Source organism: Orbilia oligospora (genome assembly GCF_000225545.1).
Source record: "Orbilia oligospora ATCC 24927 unplaced genomic scaffold scaffold00215, whole genome shotgun sequence".
Classification (NCBI taxonomy): domain Eukaryota; kingdom Fungi; phylum Ascomycota; class Orbiliomycetes; order Orbiliales; family Orbiliaceae; genus Orbilia; species Orbilia oligospora.
The window spans coordinates 1,554,544-1,571,287 of record NW_011645772.1 but is presented as its reverse complement, the minus strand read 5'-3'; the positions used below and the strand labels follow the sequence as shown (position 1 = coordinate 1,571,287).

At 47.6% G+C, this 16,744-nt stretch overlaps 2 protein-coding genes across 2 annotated transcripts; one reads left to right on the top strand and one right to left on the bottom strand.

Annotated features, from left to right (window-relative positions):
• Positions 1-4,531: 4,531 nt before the first annotated feature.
• AOL_s00215g455 (uncharacterized protein) lies at positions 4,532-6,328 on the top strand (the record flags this gene model as incomplete). Its single annotated transcript, XM_011129657.1, has 1 exon — positions 4,532-6,328. The coding sequence occupies one exon, from the start codon at positions 4,532-4,534 to the stop codon at positions 6,326-6,328; it is 1,797 nt and encodes a 598-aa protein (XP_011127959.1).
• Positions 6,329-10,034: 3,706 nt separating this feature from the next.
• On the bottom strand, positions 10,035-15,553 carry AOL_s00215g454 (uncharacterized protein; the record flags this gene model as incomplete). Its single annotated transcript, XM_011129656.1, has 4 exons — positions 10,035-12,847; positions 12,907-12,969; positions 13,032-15,317; positions 15,472-15,553. The coding sequence occupies 4 exons, from the start codon at positions 15,551-15,553 to the stop codon at positions 10,035-10,037; spliced, it is 5,244 nt and encodes a 1,747-aa protein (XP_011127958.1).
• Positions 15,554-16,744: the final 1,191 nt, after the last annotated feature.

The window sequence follows — 16,744 nt, the reverse complement described above, 5'->3', positions numbered from 1 at the left end:
TTCCTATACCATACTTTTAGGTGCAGAATATAAATCCAAGATAAGCGCATTTAACTTTATATCACGCTACGCCGATCCAGTAAGTGGAATGCACTCCTTCAAGCCGGTGTTCTCCTCTAGACGCTCGATATGAGCCGAGAACTTGGCCGCCTTCGAAACATCCTGGGTGAGGAGACTCAGGTGTGTCTCTGGCTCTGACCGAGCCTAAGTTCGCAGCCCTTTGTGGTATGCGCTGCCGGCGTGCCGCATTGTTCTGTTCAAATATTGACGGTAGGCTGCCTGGTCTTTTCTATCATGGGTGCTAAATTACCATTGTATCACGTAGAATTAAGTAATAAAGATATCTTAATAGCTCACATTTCAGAAGAGCCAACATATCCTTTGTTTCAAACATTTTATGGATATTGTAAAGTGAATTGAATTGGTGAGGCTCGTGAGCATGCAACAGCCACATGAAATTTAAAACGCCAACCAAAATGGCAAAAGTTTTCCAACCAGCGGCATTGCATTGCATATCAGTCTCGGGGCCAGACACTATTGCATGTCTGTAAATTTACGGGTTTGCAATTTGGACAACTGTTAATTCATTCTAGCTTACCATAGCCTGCTATTAGTATCAATATCGCTGCACCGCAAGTACAGACACCCACATACATGTATAAATATATACATCATGATACTATAGACAGAGCGGGTAGGTGCCGTAAATTAGCATTAATGTGACTGAACAGTACTACAGACGTACATAAGTAAAGTAAGTACATACTAAGTGCCTACAGATCCGATTTGATATCTGTAACTAGAGTATCATATTAATTCAAGTACAATAATATTAATAATTACCCCCACAATTTAAAGCACTTATTCATAAAGTATATATTATAGTTCGAACCGGATTGAATTGAATTGGGAAGTTTCGTGAACTAAATAGCCACAGCAGGCTTTATCAGAACAGGTCAAGTGCCTCAGAGCGCCTCTTACAATCTCGTCATCTCCAAACCCGTTTCCCCGTTTCTTTTTCCCCTGGCAATTGTGGTACACCTCGCCTTCTCTTGCTGGCTGGGCTGGACTGGGCTGGCCGGCCGTCATCATTCGGCGCATGCACCAACCACCAACCACGGCCACGCACCAGAGGCTAGCAACCACAACAAACTGACCGGGGCTGGCTCACTACGCCATCATATTTTCCCCTCTGGCTGGCTTGTTTCCCGCATTTTATATTTTTTTTCACTCCTTCTTGTCAACATTCTCTATCGTAACAGTCGAAGGGCATTTCGAGAGAACGACGGCGCGGTCTAGCCATATACTTTGGTGACGGATTCAGATTGGTAAGTCGTGTCAGCGCACTTTTTCCCTCCTCTGCACATTTCAGAATCAAGGGCGCATCTTTTCATCGTCTTCCTGCTTGTTGTCTTAATACGCCTCATCACCCTTGCCTCGACGAGAGATCGCATGTCACAGCGGAGTGTGCACCACCTTACACGACACCAGGACATCTCAGTACATCCATACTTACATCTGCTTTGTGTGCCTGGTGTCTTTCAAGGGAAAAAAAAGCGCCCCAAACTCTGACTTCCCCTCGATCTCGCTTTCCCTTTGCAACCATCTCGTGTTCAGGTCGACGTCCGATATCACTCGACATACGACCGACATAAATGTATGTTGTATGTATGGTATGTCCTCACAAACCAGGTATACACATTACTTGTACACGCAGTGACTTGAGGCTGGTTTGCTCTGGATTATTTTCTTATTTTCATCGTTGGTGTACCCCTCGTGGGCTTTTCGTTTAATTAATTTCTTCTTCTTCCACCTTGTTCTTTCCTTCCGGTTATCTCCACCACCTGGCCCTTTCCTTGCACTAGTCAGTATTTTGACCAGTCCTGCATCTTTCGCCGTCCCTCATCTTCTCTTTTTGGCTCTGCGTCCTCTTCGAGCAACTTGCCTGCACCCGTGCATATTAGAACCCTGGAGGGATTCTCAACGGATGGGCAAGCAGATGAAAAGGCTGCTCAAGCCCACCTCGAGAAATACAAAGAATTAAAGTTCTTTGCCCCCAGAAGAGAAAGAGGTTTGGACAGAGCAAGGGAAAGAAGCGGTTGCCCACAAGTTATCATTTCTGCTGGTCTTTTTTTATTTGTAGCAGCCGCCGCCGCCATACTTTCTGCCACCACTACCACCACCACCACACCACGGTTGTATGGCCAGTAGGTATACAAGCAAGTCCTGGGAATAAACACCAGGCGGTGCACCGCACCTTTTCTTTGGCTCGTCATATTTCCTTTTTTTCTTTTCCTTATAACTAATTTCATATCATCTTTCCTAAATCCCCAATTTCGTCCTTTCACTTCCCACATACATTCTTGGGATTTTGTCAAGAACAATTCGGTCCAACAGGCACATTGGTTTCGAGTTACTGACCTCACACGGTTTCGTCATTGCTTGATTGCGCCGGGCATAGTGAAACGTCCGTTCCAGAAAACTTTAAAAAAAAAAAAAGAATTGATATTCTCCGACGAAAGATCTTTCCACAATCATCGCGACAGTCATTCGGCCAGACACAATCAGTCCTAGGAAAACCCGACTATACTACTACCGGAAACCGACTAAGCTGACGGCGGGATACAAGGAGGAACAATTCGAGAAGCATCAACTGTCCAAGTGACCGTCTTTTTTTTATCGGCAAATTCGAGTTGGGCTTCTTAGAAGCTTTGTTGCATATTTAGGTTTCCCATATTTTGGTTCTCGGCTCTCCCTCCAGATACGCATTACGCAACGCCCTTTGACGCTTCTTCTTCTTCTTCTTCTTCCTCTTCTCATACGATCAATAATATTCTGCGATTGTGCTGTATCGACGAAATTTATATCTTCACTCCCTTCTCCAGCACAGAGTACTCATATTGGTGACATGGAAACTGGAATGTTGCGCATTGGCGCCTTGCTTTGGTACGAGTCTGCTCCCTCCCTCTTTCTCTGTTTCCGTTCTTTCTTTCTTTCTTTCTCTCCTACCTGCTCCCTCTTCTGTTGTTATTGGGCTTGTCATCGTGATTTTCCCTCACCAGCCACGCTTGTCCACTGTACCTCGCACCATACCTGCAAAGGCCCCTTGGTGCATAAGGAGAAGACGGCGATAGATGCTTCCTTCCATTTTCTATCCTATTCAGCCTTGGCCAATAAATCCAAGCTGTGAAGTGGATTGTCTCGCTAGTCCCGCGATGGATTGATTTAAGCAATACCCACAGCTGCTTATTGCAAGCACGCAGCCTCTCTTCCCTAGTTCGTTAAGGAAGGGTGGCGACACAGGTGGTTTGCTTGCAGGCGCATTGTTTTTCTTATTCGTCTTTCTGTCTGTCTGTCTTCCCTTGCTTGCCTCTGGCGCGGGTTTGAAAAAAAAAAAAGTTATACAGAAGAGAAGCAGAAGAAAGAGTGGTCCTAAGCGCATGCTCATGCTCATGCTCTCATACATATTGCACCCAACTCCTACACCACTACTATTACACCACTACCACGAGTTTTACTAGTGTAATGGCGTAGTTGCTGGTGTATGTCGACCGCCTTCCTCTTTTCTATGTCCCCTTCCCTCTCTCTTTCTCTCCTCTCTTCGTCAGCCCAGCCCAGCCCGGCCACACAAATGCCATCCTTTCATTCCTACTTGGTCCAGTCCCAATCACAATCACAATCACCGCATCCTTTCTTTTCTCTCCCTCCGCAAGGACACTGTCGCCGCTAGGCTGATGATATCATGATATTTGAGCCTCCGTCCCTCGTTATCCCTTCCGTTGCATAGACCTTTGTTGCATGAACGCCCTGTACCAACCCGCCTTTCGTGCTGTCGGACCTCCTCGCCTGGAGCGCTGTTCATGCAAGCTGTTCGTTTGTCTGCGGCATTTCCACCAACTCCACTCGTTCACTCCAGCCGGCGTAACTCAGTACCAATCTCTTTTTGGCTGCTTGCTAACCAGTCCTTGCCTCCCACAGAGCTCCAACGTAATCACCAGAGCCTCTGACTTGATCGTTGCAATTTCCAGTTGCGACTTCCTTCCATTTCCACCCACTTCCCGAACTCTGACAGACAGCCGGGGCACCAACAACATAACATATTAACAAATACCATAGTAAAACAAAACAAGAACAAATTTTTTTTTAAAAAAATTGCGGCTGTGACAGGCAGGCTGAGTGAAAGCGAGAGCGAGAGCGAGACCAAGAACAAAAGCAAGCAAGCTTTCTGTTCCTTCTGTTCTCACCTAATATCAACCTCTCGATCTTCCATCAACAACACGGTCTGACGGGATCGACGGACCCAAACAACAAACTGTCGCAGTCAAGCCACATCAACAATATCTTCCGCCACTTCGCCGACTCGCGACAGAGTAGTCCACCCCATCACCACGCGTTTTCCTGTTCTTCTTCACCGCCACAGTTCACCAGAGCAACCCTCCCCCAAGACACTGCGATACCACCGAGTATCTATCCTACCTCTGTCTCCACATCATCTGCTTAGGACAGTCGACATCGGCCGTCTTCCTGTGTTATGGCGCCCGAACCCGTCCAGATATCGTCAGTTCCGAGTATAACCACCAACGGCACGCCGCCTGAAAGATCGGGGACACTAGCCATAGAAGCCATAAATCCGGCATCGCCTCGAAGGTCTCCATCGCCTTCCGTTCTTCCTCCGCTACACCCTTCCTTCCTCCCAAAAGGGTTCGCAGACGGCCTGCTGGCCGCTACTCGACGCTCCATGAGCCCAAACCCAAGATCCAATCCTGACGTCCTCGACGACGGGACAAGTCAGAATCCAGCTGCGATCCTAACCTCACAGGGTGTCAGCACTAGTAAGCCCACTGATGGCCCGACCAGTGCCGCCCCTCCAGCTCCTGGCCCTAAGCTCGCACCGATAGAAACCGGAGCCATCGGTCGCCTATCGTCTGGTGGTCCGAGCGCTCCCGCCAGTGCCATTGATGCTCTAGTCTCGCCTCATAGTGCAACGTCAGGATCTGCTGAGAGCGGCTTGACTGCTACAGCTGGACTCGGGAGCGATACTTCACCAACAAGGCCCCGGCTTGGTAGCATCTCGGAGACCTTGGGACAAAGCTATGTTGGTAGTGCAACTCCCACAACACCTTTCTCTCCTGTGGATCCTCGGGATCATCGACAATCTGCGTCCTACCCGGATCCAAGAGCGAGCATATCTTCGGATCCAAGGGCTAGCATCTCTTCTGCCAGCGGGTCTCGAGGGAAACATGAATGTCCAAATTGTCACCAAACCTTCACACGACATCACAATTTGAAATCCCACCTTCTCACCCACTCTCATGAGAAACCTTTCCAGTGTATCACCTGTCAGTCTAGATTCCGTCGGCTGCATGATTTGAAACGACATCAGAAGCTACATACCGGTGAACGACCACACGTCTGTGATAGCTGTGGCAGGCGATTTGCTCGTGCCGATGCCCTTGCTCGACATAATCGTGGTGAAGGAGGGTGTGCTGGTAGAAGAAGCAGCATGACTGGTCTTGGTGAAGGTGGATACGATGGCACAGATGGCATGGAAGGTATTGAACACACTGGGGATGATGAGGCAATGCATGACTACCCGGAATCGCCCACTAGCAGGAAGGCGATGAGTTTACCAAATGCGAGGTCGCGGCATAGCTATTCAAGAGCACGGCAGCAGGCACGACAGGCGCAGAACCTACAGCCAGCTCCGTTGCCACCTCGCTCTGCTTCAAACCACTCATACCCTCCTATCAACCCTAATATGCCTTCCGCATTCAGTGCTCCAGCACCGCCAAGCATCAATACTTCTCAACCGAACGCGCCTTCAATCCTCCAACAAGGTGACTTGACTGATTCCCCAAGAGCACTCTCTCCTAGCAATCCGGGGTTTCCAGTACCACCACACGATTCGACGTCCTTGGGACCTATTAGATCGCCATCGTTCTCATCCACTCCCTTCCATCAGCAACAATCGATAGACAATAGCCGTCGTCAGAGCACGGTTGGACCTGGCTACAGTTTACCTCAGCCAAGCCAGACGTCTCCTCGTTCACACAATGCAGGCCTCCCAGGTAGCTTGTCACGCCCTGGATCATTTTCTGGGACCCATCTCGCTCCACCGGACGCCCTTGCTGGTGGACAATCCAACATCTTTAGCTCTGGGGATCAAGGGATATGGTCATATATTGAGAAGCTCGAAAAACGAATCCGCGACCTAGAAGAGAAGAACTCCGGGATGGAAGCTAGGCTACAGGCAATTAGTACTGAGCGTCAGTCGACCGGCATTCCACCCACACAGCAGCCAGTTGGTCAAGGACCAGAATCAGTCTAGCAACCTGGCCCCGACCTTGACTTTGACTTTGCTAGTTTCGAAGCTGCTTTACTCGCCGAAACCCGATAAACACGCCACAAGGATGTATGATACCTTGTACCATAATGTATATTCTACGCACTACTTTGTCATGATGCTCTGCTTCTCTTCTCTATTTCAGCTACTCTTGCGGGTTCCGGGGTGGCTAAGATGTACTCCTACAGGATTTAGTATCATCTTTGTCTCTAGCGGTCCGCTGTTATGATTCGTCAGGTTTCCTCTACTTTCCTCTTGGACCTCTCGATACAATAGAATGGTCCTGCCTCAAAAGCATTACTCACTTTTTCTTAACCTCCACGCGTCCCTTGTCACGTTTTACACTTTCCCTTTGGTTTAAATCTGTTTGCTGATATCTCTGGGTGGAGTTTTACAACAATATGCATAGTTACCGGTTGTTTATGGACTTTTTCTTTCTTTCTTAATCTATTTATTTTATTTTTCAAACTGCTCATTACTTCTAGCGAGTCTTCTCCCTTCCGACTGACTTCATACTTGCCTTTAAAGATGTCCCCACTTTTTTTTCTTAACTTCGTCTCATTCCCTCACTCACGTTCGTCAAGATATATTTCGGGCGTTAACGTTGGCTTATAGTCGTTTACCTGTCCCACTTTGTCATATACTCATACTACTAGTATACAGAATCCCCTTTCAGTATATACAACTGTTATAATATTCACTTTCTACCACCAACGCACCCGCTTCCCGCCTTATTAAGTTAGCGCCTCATGATCAGCACCCTCCTCTCACGACCACATTAGCCCCAGCCGAATAATAACAACACTCTTACAGACCATTTTCAGATAGTCCGTCGAATTTGCTCGCTGGACGGGAAAGTGATCTGATAATCGCAATATTATCGCATCTGCGTGAAGTTTGTTTCATAAACGCACTAAATCTATCTTTTTTCCAAGCTTTTTTCATGCTTTACATGTTTGCCCTGCTATGACTAGTTTGAGGGTTGACAACTAAGTAGACATGGATAGTTAGAAGGCAATTGAAATTGGTAAAGGGACCATGTGCACCGACGTAAGATATAAAGTTAGTAGACTGCATATGCGCCTCGCGATATAAGCCTACGGCTAGCACATTGCATCTGCTGAATAATACACTAATCATGAAGGGGAGCCCTGTTCACCCCAACGGATTTCGCTGCATTGTATCCGCGGATGGCTTTATTAATAGTTGTAGTTACTTATTAAACTTTCTACCCGTCAAGCTTGTGTATCGGAGCCCAGATCCCAACTCTTGAGCATAGCCTCCAGCTCCGTAATTCATGTGAACAAGCTAGCTTAGCTAGCCCGTGGCCGGTTATAAGATATCGAAGGAACAGCAGATCGCCTCATTCCAAACTACTGGAACATACCCGTGTATCAGAATCCGAAACCTTTTTGGGTCATCTGATTATCTCCTCTTGTCGATATGATGGACACGATTGGGATGGGGACATGTCCTCTTGTTTTTGTTATCCCGTTCTTCTTCTTCTTCTATTTTTGATATTCTTTTTTTTGCGCCGGATTTCTTTACCGAATTTGTTCCCCAATTATAATTATACCACGCATATCTATATCTATGCGTTATCGCTCAAGCAATTGACGAACCCATTGCAGTCATTCCGCAGGCTGGGAAGGGCCAGGCCCTCATATTAGATTGTGGCGCAGATGCTTGAACATATTAGAATTGATGTCACAGGTTGCCTCGCTTAGGGATGGGTGGGGTGGAAAAGGCTCGGTTTCAACTGTCAAAAAGTCAGTGAATCTTGTTAGTGTTAGTTTCGAATATAGTACTAAAGGTTCTTCCGAGCCTTTAATTTCGGTATTGCATCAGAAACTTCAACAAAGCCACAATTAGGTGTACCACGGCCCTTCTCAAACAGCAAGAACAGAATATTTTTAGAAATTTCTTTAGAATCGATCCCGCTGTCCTTGGTTTAAGCAATCGGCAAAGAGATTACCGAGGCGTATTTCTTGCGTGTCCCACTTAGTTGCTATCTTTTTTTTATTATGTAAAAAAAGTAAGTATAGCACTAAGACTACTGACCTTTTCAACAGAAATATGGCCATGAAACCCAGTGGGGTTTGGAAAATAAGGAACCCCTCTTTGAAACTCTTAAAAGATCTCCTTCCTTACTGTGTATGTAAGAGCCTTCCTGGAATTTTCCCTTATCCCGTCAAATGCTTCCTCTTCCCGTGATCACTTTTTTTTTTATTCCCGCAAGTTCGAATTCTTGTAAATCGAAAGAAGGCATGGGCCCCAAGTTTCTTGTGATGACCTAGATGGAACCGACGGCAGGGTCCCCCTTGTCGACGCATTTGTGCGGCATTCGTGTACCTGATGGTACATGTTTGTGAGGCCCTGGTGTCGACGCGGGCCGCGGAAGACACATCTTTTTTCGGACATACAGGTTGAGGCCAAAACGAACGAGTAATGTATCATCCTCCCCTCCCAGCACATCGAAGCGTACCCCATGCATATATTCGTTCATAACGCAGCTGGCGAGACTGGTCTTTTAAACTCATTTTCTCCTTCTTTCTAACCGAAGTAGTTAAGAGATGGCTGCTGTGGCTAAGCCACGTATGCTTGTAGACGAAGAAGGGGGGAATCGGGAATAGAAACCGAAAGGCGTCTACGTCATGCAGGTCGGGTCAGCGGGGTTCCCGTTGACCGTCCTGCTGGGTTTAGACTCAGGCATGCGCCTTTTCTCGGATTTTGTTTTTTTTTACATAGTCAGCTACGCCACGTCTAGAACACGTGGGGCTTGATAAGAAGTGGAACATTGTCTCTGAATTTTTTATCGGCACAAGAGTGGGGAATGCGAGTGTGTAGACGGATGTATTCACGATGTATACAGGTATCTCATGAACATACGGTTTACAGGCTAACGAGAGAGAATTGATACGAGGAAAATACATTTTTGTTCTCAAGACCTAATTACCACGCCACTATGCAAGGCAGGTACTTGGGCAAGTTACATTCCTGATTCAATTCTTTTTTCTCACTCTTTGGGCCGATGTGTGAGGGAAAATTGGTCAGGGTCCACACTGACATGGGGGTCTGGAAAAGGTCGAGAACGACAGGATGTGATTGGCAAATGGGCGTTGCGCTTGTTGCAAATCGAGTTTAGCCACTCTCGTTTTCATGGTTGAAGCCACCCACACCTCGCAAGGATGTGGCTGGTAAAGGTATCAAAAGTGGTTGGGTGAATGACATGATGATGCATGGTCTGTGCATCAGCGTGGGAAGGATATATTGGGGAGTTCCTTGTGAATACTTCAACAAGAAAAACAGTGAAGAATTCGATGCGGCAAATTGCCTCGTAATGGGGCAATGGCATATTGCCGAACTAGCGGGATGCGCAGAATGCGCGGCTTTTGTCATACAACGTTGATTTCTTGATTCAATATTGCATTTCGATCATTTGTGCCGGTAGATTCAAGGCTAGGTGGATGCATAGGGGTTTAGCTAAGTTTCATAAATGGAGGTTTTTTTTAACGGTATCAATCTTAAATCATAGTTCAACTAACTGGCGCTTTAAAGAACATAAAGAGGAAGAGAGAGAGAGAGAAGTATATAAATATATAAAACGCTAAAGACGGCTAAAACATTACTCCTGAATCGCATGATAATTGTCGTCATCGTTACATTGCCTTCATCGCCAACTAACTTTCGATTATTTACCCTCCGCAGCGGCCTTGTATTTCGCAAGAATCGGCTCTAACTTTGCCTTCGCCTCCCCAAAGTGGCCATTCACATCCTCAAGTCTCTCCTTCAGCTCGTCATCTAACGTCTTCATCTGAGAATCCTTTTCTGCTTCGAGGGCTGTTATGGCATCTGATTTATCCCCCTTTTGTTTTGCCTGACTCATAGCTATCGCCTTGTCAGCTTTACCAACGGATGTATTGACTTGGTGGTAAAGCTTGAACATTGACGCCTGTGTATTTGTCAAAGTTTCCAAGATGCCGCTAGCATACGCTAGTTCACTGTGTAAAACTTTGAGATCTCCATCATACTCCCCCGGGTTTTCTGGCAGGCTCTCGATGATCTTTGTTACGCACTGCTCTACTTCATCGAAGAAACCGAATTCAAGGTCGAGACCTGGAATCATGCTTTCATCAATGACGGCCTTTAAGGCCTTTGCACGTTCGTGAGCTTCAGTGGTGGCTTTTACTACAGCTTTCTTTTCCTCTTCATCGAAGTATTTCTTTGCATCTCTTAGTTTGGCGTAGTTGCTGGATGCATAGAGCGGCGTGAGGACTGTGCTCTTGTACCTCTTGTCCCGATCCGCAATCGCCTCTTGCAGTTTCATGTAATGTGCTTCCAAGACCTCATGTAGATCGAGTAGTGCTACTAAGCAGTCTTGTAGATTGGGCTTACTACTATTGGCGTCAAGTTTCTCCCTTCCGGATGATGCGGTCTTGATGAATGTGAGGAGAGACTTTTGCTGTTTCTTCAATTCTACTATCCTCTCCTGAACCATATTGTAGACTGGCGTGAAAACCTCTTTGTTGAATTTATCAAACTCCTCCTTTTCTTGCTTTTCCTTCAAGGCATTCTGCTCGATATTAAACTGTTCGTCGATATCGTGCAGGTCCTCATAGAGAATCTTCTGTTGTGAGTAGAGTTCTTCCGTATATTCGTCATGCTCGGACTTTGCCCTGTCTCTTTCGGTCTCGTTCTTGTGTCGGATCTTCTTTGCTTCGGCTTCGAACTCTTTGCGCATGGTATCCATGTGCGCGAAGTCCTTTCCGACTTTTTCGAAAGCGGCGCGGATAGGAACAATGATTTGTGATTTGTCAGGTATGCCGTCTCGATTTTGCCCAAGGATCGTTGATAAGACTGCAACATCCATCTTTGGTTTCTTCGGGGCGCCGATTTGCTCTGGGGGTAGGGATTTAACATGTATGGGAGAGCTTATGTCGACTACAATTGGCTGAGCTGGAGTTGGCTCGGGCTCTGGAGTAACCATTACGTAGCCTTGGCTCAGAGTATCCGTGCCAGAAATGCTTGGTCGATCTTGTCGTCTCTGAGGTTCTTGCTGTGGCTCAGGAATTTCTATTTGTTTTATAGGTTCAGTACGAGGCGGAGATGTGGGAGGATTGAATCTTTGCTGTCCGGGTCCGGGGGTACCACGCTGCATATTTGGGTCTTGATAATCATTTAGGGGGAAGCTTGTGGTATGGGCGAGAGGGCTTTGGAACGGGTTTGCTTGAGGGGGACTCTTGGCTTGTAGTGGGGCTGGAAGTTCTGACTGAATTGGATGAGCTGCTGGTTGTTGGTATGGGTCCCGAACTTGCGCTGGGCTTTGTCTATAAGGTTGCGGCTGTTGATATGGATCTCTGATCTGTGCCGGGCTCTGTGTGTGAGGCCGTGGTTGTTGATACGGGTCTCTAACTTGCGCTGGACTCTGTGTCTTAGGTGGCGGCTGCTGGTATGGACCTCGTAATTGAGACGGGCTTTGAGTAACTGTCGGAGCCTCGACAATATGATCATACTGTGGTGGCGGGTTTTGATACATCGATTGGCCCTGATTTAGACCTTGAATATCAAATTGACCAGGTGGGATAGATTGTCTGTGCTGGGCAACTTGGAACCCTCCTGGGGCCGAACCATTATTTGGCTGGTTTTGTTGCCCGGGGGCTCTAGAGTCACGCCATTGCTGTGCAAGAACAGCAGCTTGCTGGGCTAGGGAAGCCTCATTGGGTTGAGTAGAATCAGGACTGTGGTCAAGAGACGCAGGAGGAGGTTGATGGGGATTGACATGTGGCGGACTCGCGATAATTGATTGGCGCTTAAGGTTTAGGGGTTGGACCAGGACTGGTTGCGTTTGAACTTGTAGCTCTACAGCGAGGGGCGCGGGCTCTATTTGGCTACCCCAAGTATCACTGTGGTGAACAAGCGGCTTGATAGGTTCCTCGGGGATAGAATATGGTTCTGTTGCATTTTGAGCCGAACCCCGAAGTTCGTTTGGAGGTTGCTGATTCTGAGATTTTAGTGGCTGGACCTCTTCATCAATCGTGTATGGCAGCCTATGTTCTACCGATGATGGAGAATGGTTGCCCTTTCGACCGCTTGCCCTAAGCGCCTCGATAGCGTTTGTTAACGGGGAGTCAATGCTATCAAATGTATTATCTCGCCTAACATTCGGATCATGGACCGGGCCAACTGTCTTTCGAGGACCGTCGTATGGATCAGGGCTCTCCGTAGTGAATGGGCGGAGACGACCTGCGAAAGTTTGGCCCTTGCTCACGTCCGAGATGTAATCTTGGAAGGATGCATCAGAATACCTATCTCCTCGTGAATATGTTTCATCCTCCATGAATTCGGTAAAAATCCGTAGGGATTCCACGCTTGATTTAGCCGACGCCTCACGAACAATCATTCTGACGAATTTTCGGATTGATTCTTTATAGTACGGATCAAGGTCCGCTGGTATTTCCATAGATTCTAGCCCTTCGCCGGGAGCGGCGGCCTCTGTCGAAGCATCTACCGTATCCATTATTATTTTTATCTAATAGTTACTGAGTGTGATGATTAAAACCTACCTTTAGTCGTTGGTGCCACTGGTTCTGTTTCCTGCATAGGTAGGTGCTGGGCCATTTGGGATTCTAGTCCAACTTTGTCAACGACGCAATAAGCTTATACGTTTTCTAAAACGAGGTCAACTTACGCTCAATAACTGGCTCAAGTGGTTTTTGCAATACAATAGAGCCATCCAATGATTGGTGATGCTGGTGACTGATAATAGGTTGCTCAGGCTGATTGATAGGGGGTGACTGAATACGCTCTTCTTGATATGCATGAGGCTTCTGAGGTAATGGAACACTGTTATGCCCGTAGTTATCAAGAGGGGGCTGAATGATGCCGCTTTGACCATGCAGCTGTTGCCCGTGCAGTTGTTGCCCATGCTGTTGCCCATAAGGGTCTAAAGCGTTCGACACTTGTGGTACAAATCCACTCTGTTGGGGTGGCAATTGCTGATTGTGTCCATATACGCCCGAGGGTTGTACAAATCCCGGAGGTTGATATGCGGCGCCGTGCGGGGACTGATGTTGTTGTGGGATTTGAGCTGGCGGAGACTGGGTTGGTTGGTTGTACTGGTGCATACCTTGATTTGGGGATTGATTCTGAGGGTATCCTTGCTGCTGAGCTACCGCTTGCTGCTGCTGCTGCTGAATCTGTGCTTGCACCTGCGCTTGGATATGCTGCTGTTGTTCCTGTTGTTGTCGCAAAACTTGCTCCTCTTGCTGCTTTCGTAACTGCTCGGTCAATTGGTATGATTGACTGGCTTGTGGAGCGTTAAAACTTTCATTGTAGGCATTTGGACCGGTAATCTGTGCAGGGCCGCTAACTGGCTGTTGGTGTGGCTGCTGGTGGTATTGGGCCTGACCGGAGTTATACCCACCAGCGAGCTGGCCCCCTTGAGATGGCGAGGACGTCCTGTAAGGCTGTTGAAGATTTTGAATTGAAGGGTGCTGCGGTTGAACTTGGGGGAGAACATTCGGGGGGGCAAAGTTTTGGAACTGTAAGCCAGACTGCCCACCTGACTGAGGTCGATCTATTCCCCATGTCCCTGGGGCTTGCTGGCTCATTTGATGTCCCACAGGTTGTTGAGCAGCACCGCCCGTTGGTGGCCTTTGCGCTTGAGGTGAACTATGAACTGCTGGTAATTGAGAGGGGGGAACAAACTGTTGCTGCGTCTGTGGCTGTGGTGGTGGTGTCGCAGCTGCCATTTCAACAGCTTGATTATCACCGGGAACCTCTACTGCAACTTCATGCTGTTGATTTGGTTTTGTGGCATCGTCGTGATCATCATCGCCATCGAAGTCGCCGTAATGTTCCCAATCACCAATCCCTCCACCAGCGAACCCAGAAGCACTAGTTGTTGGCTTTTTAGGTACATTTGTAGCTGCTTGGGGCTGTGAGTGCGAGGTAGGCGGCGACAAAGGGCCTGGGGCCGGAGTCTTCAATGCACCAGCTGTTGCTGCAAAGAAAGTTGCGGAAGTAGCAGGACGTTCCGGTTTGGGGGCTGCTGGAGGGGGTGGAGTGGCCGTCGCGTATGCAGAATGATATGGTTCAGTTACAGAAGCTATCGAGTATCTTTTATTATGGCCTGGATCTACACCATGGGTTTGAGCCTGTTGATGGTTTTGGGCCCACTGCTGAGCTATGCTCTGCGCATGATCCGCATGGTTGGTAGGAGGGTAGTTCGTAGGCCATGCTTGATGCCCCGGCTGAGCTGGCTGCTGTTGTTGATTCAGTCCCGGATTAAATCCCTGGGACGAAGGTCCCCCATATGGTGTCTGATTGCTTCCCGAGCCCTGGTTGTTCGGATTAAACCCAGGCGCATTGAATCCACCTTGCCCATATGCATTTTGTTGCTGACCGACCCCCGCTCCAGATGGTTGACCGTATGCAGCAGGAGGTTGGTGTGCATCGGAGGGAGGAGGAGATTGATATTGCCCAAAACCTGGACGATTATTCGGATTGGGATTAAAAGCTTCCTGCTGGGGGAACTGGGGCCCTGTAACGCTACCAGCGTATGTAGCTCCAAAGGGCGAGCCTCCAGAATTCTGACCAGGATAAGAGAACCCGCCTCCTTGTGAAGCCTGCTGTACCTGTTGCTGCTGCTGCTGCTGGGCTGGTTGGCCGCCATATGCGCCAGTATTGAGGAAACCACCAGCGGGTTGTTGATACCCCGCATTGCCTCCAAAGCCAGACGGATTCACGTTGGATTGAAATCCAGATTGTGTAGGATGCCCGGGGCCAGATTGACCATATTGGCCTTGAACGGTCTGTTGAGGAGCCCCAGCATTCCACTGTGGCGCACCTCCCCCATGGGGTACATAGGGGGCATTCGCAGCCGCCTGAGGAGCAAACGAAGGCGGGGCGGCGAAATTCGACGTAGTAGTAGGAGTATTATTTAGATAGGAACCTAAGTTGACGTTTTGCTTATCTACGAATAGTAGCGAGTCGTTAGTATAGTTAACCCCTCAGGCTCCAGCTAGCCTGCGAATCTCTATCGAGACAGCGCATGTACACATCCATCCCATGAGCTCACGCTACCGAATGTCTCTGTGTCGCATGTCTGGTTTAAGATCTTGACTTACTATTAGGATAAGGGTTCACTCCAGTCGCGGTTCCTGGAATTATACCGCCTGGCGGGACATGCTGCTGGAAGCCGCCGTACATGTCGACAGCTAGCTAACGTTCCCAAAGATTATTTGAGCCGAACTTACTACCGTTACCAGTTGTAAACCATGGGGATAAGAAGTCTTGGAGTAAGTCCAGATCAGGAGATAAGAGAGGAAGGTGACTTCCAAGCAACAAGTGCCGCTCTGCAGCCCGACTTTCCTACGGCCAACTGGCCTATGAGCTGCTCCAGCTCCTCCGGAGGATCGAACTTGTCAGCACTTTCCTCAAACAAGCATCCTTGCGGCTGAACAACGGCTACCAAGCTGAAACAAGGGAAATTGGACTGCGCTCGAGCCTTTTCGTGTTGTAAGGCTGGCAACGCAAGTTGTGCCTCGATGCTGTACTTTAATTATGCTAAGTACTCGAGCTTCGTATGGATATCTATAAATTGTTCGCATTGGTTGTAAGTCCTTTCAGCTGTCAATGCAGCCAAATATGGTGGTAGGATCGTGACTTCAAGATTACATGCGGCTTGGTGGCACAAAAATATTTTGGCCACTTAAATATAAATATATTCAGCCATCATCCGGCACCCGGAAATTTCACACTGCTGCATTTGCATTTCAATTTACGTACTTAGGTATATCGAGGTTAAGGCGAATCTGACGATACATTGTTATCCTTCGTTTCGATCAATTAACTTTTGCAACCCCTCTTTGCCAGGACAAAATTTCAGGCTGAAGCATTCCTATAGCTTACTGGGTGTAATACTATTATAAGTCTTTATAGATGCCTAGTGGGGGCTTAAGTCCACTAAGCCAGCCATATAAATTATATATATAAATATGAGTGTAAGTGGCTTCAGCTCTGTTGACTAATTTATATTTACATTGCTATCGATATTTTCCGACTTCTCAAAACTTTATGCATTGCATGTACATCAAATTCATATAAGTATGTACACTAAATTCATACACTAATACTATTGCCACGGCGCTTCTTTACATTCTCCGTATTTCCAAATATATATAGAGCCATGTACTCAAATGATATCGTGAACAGGTTGGCAGGCTCCAATTTGCCGCAACCTTTCTTCTCAAGACCTGCACTTCTTGAAGTTCCATGAATTACAGATATCTTTAGCCGTGGGGGTCAAGCGCCTGGGATATTACTCTAATCGGAAAACTCTATCGGCATGAATTGTTTCACAGAACGCGCAAGGGTTGGGACTTTGGAAAACTTGAAGGA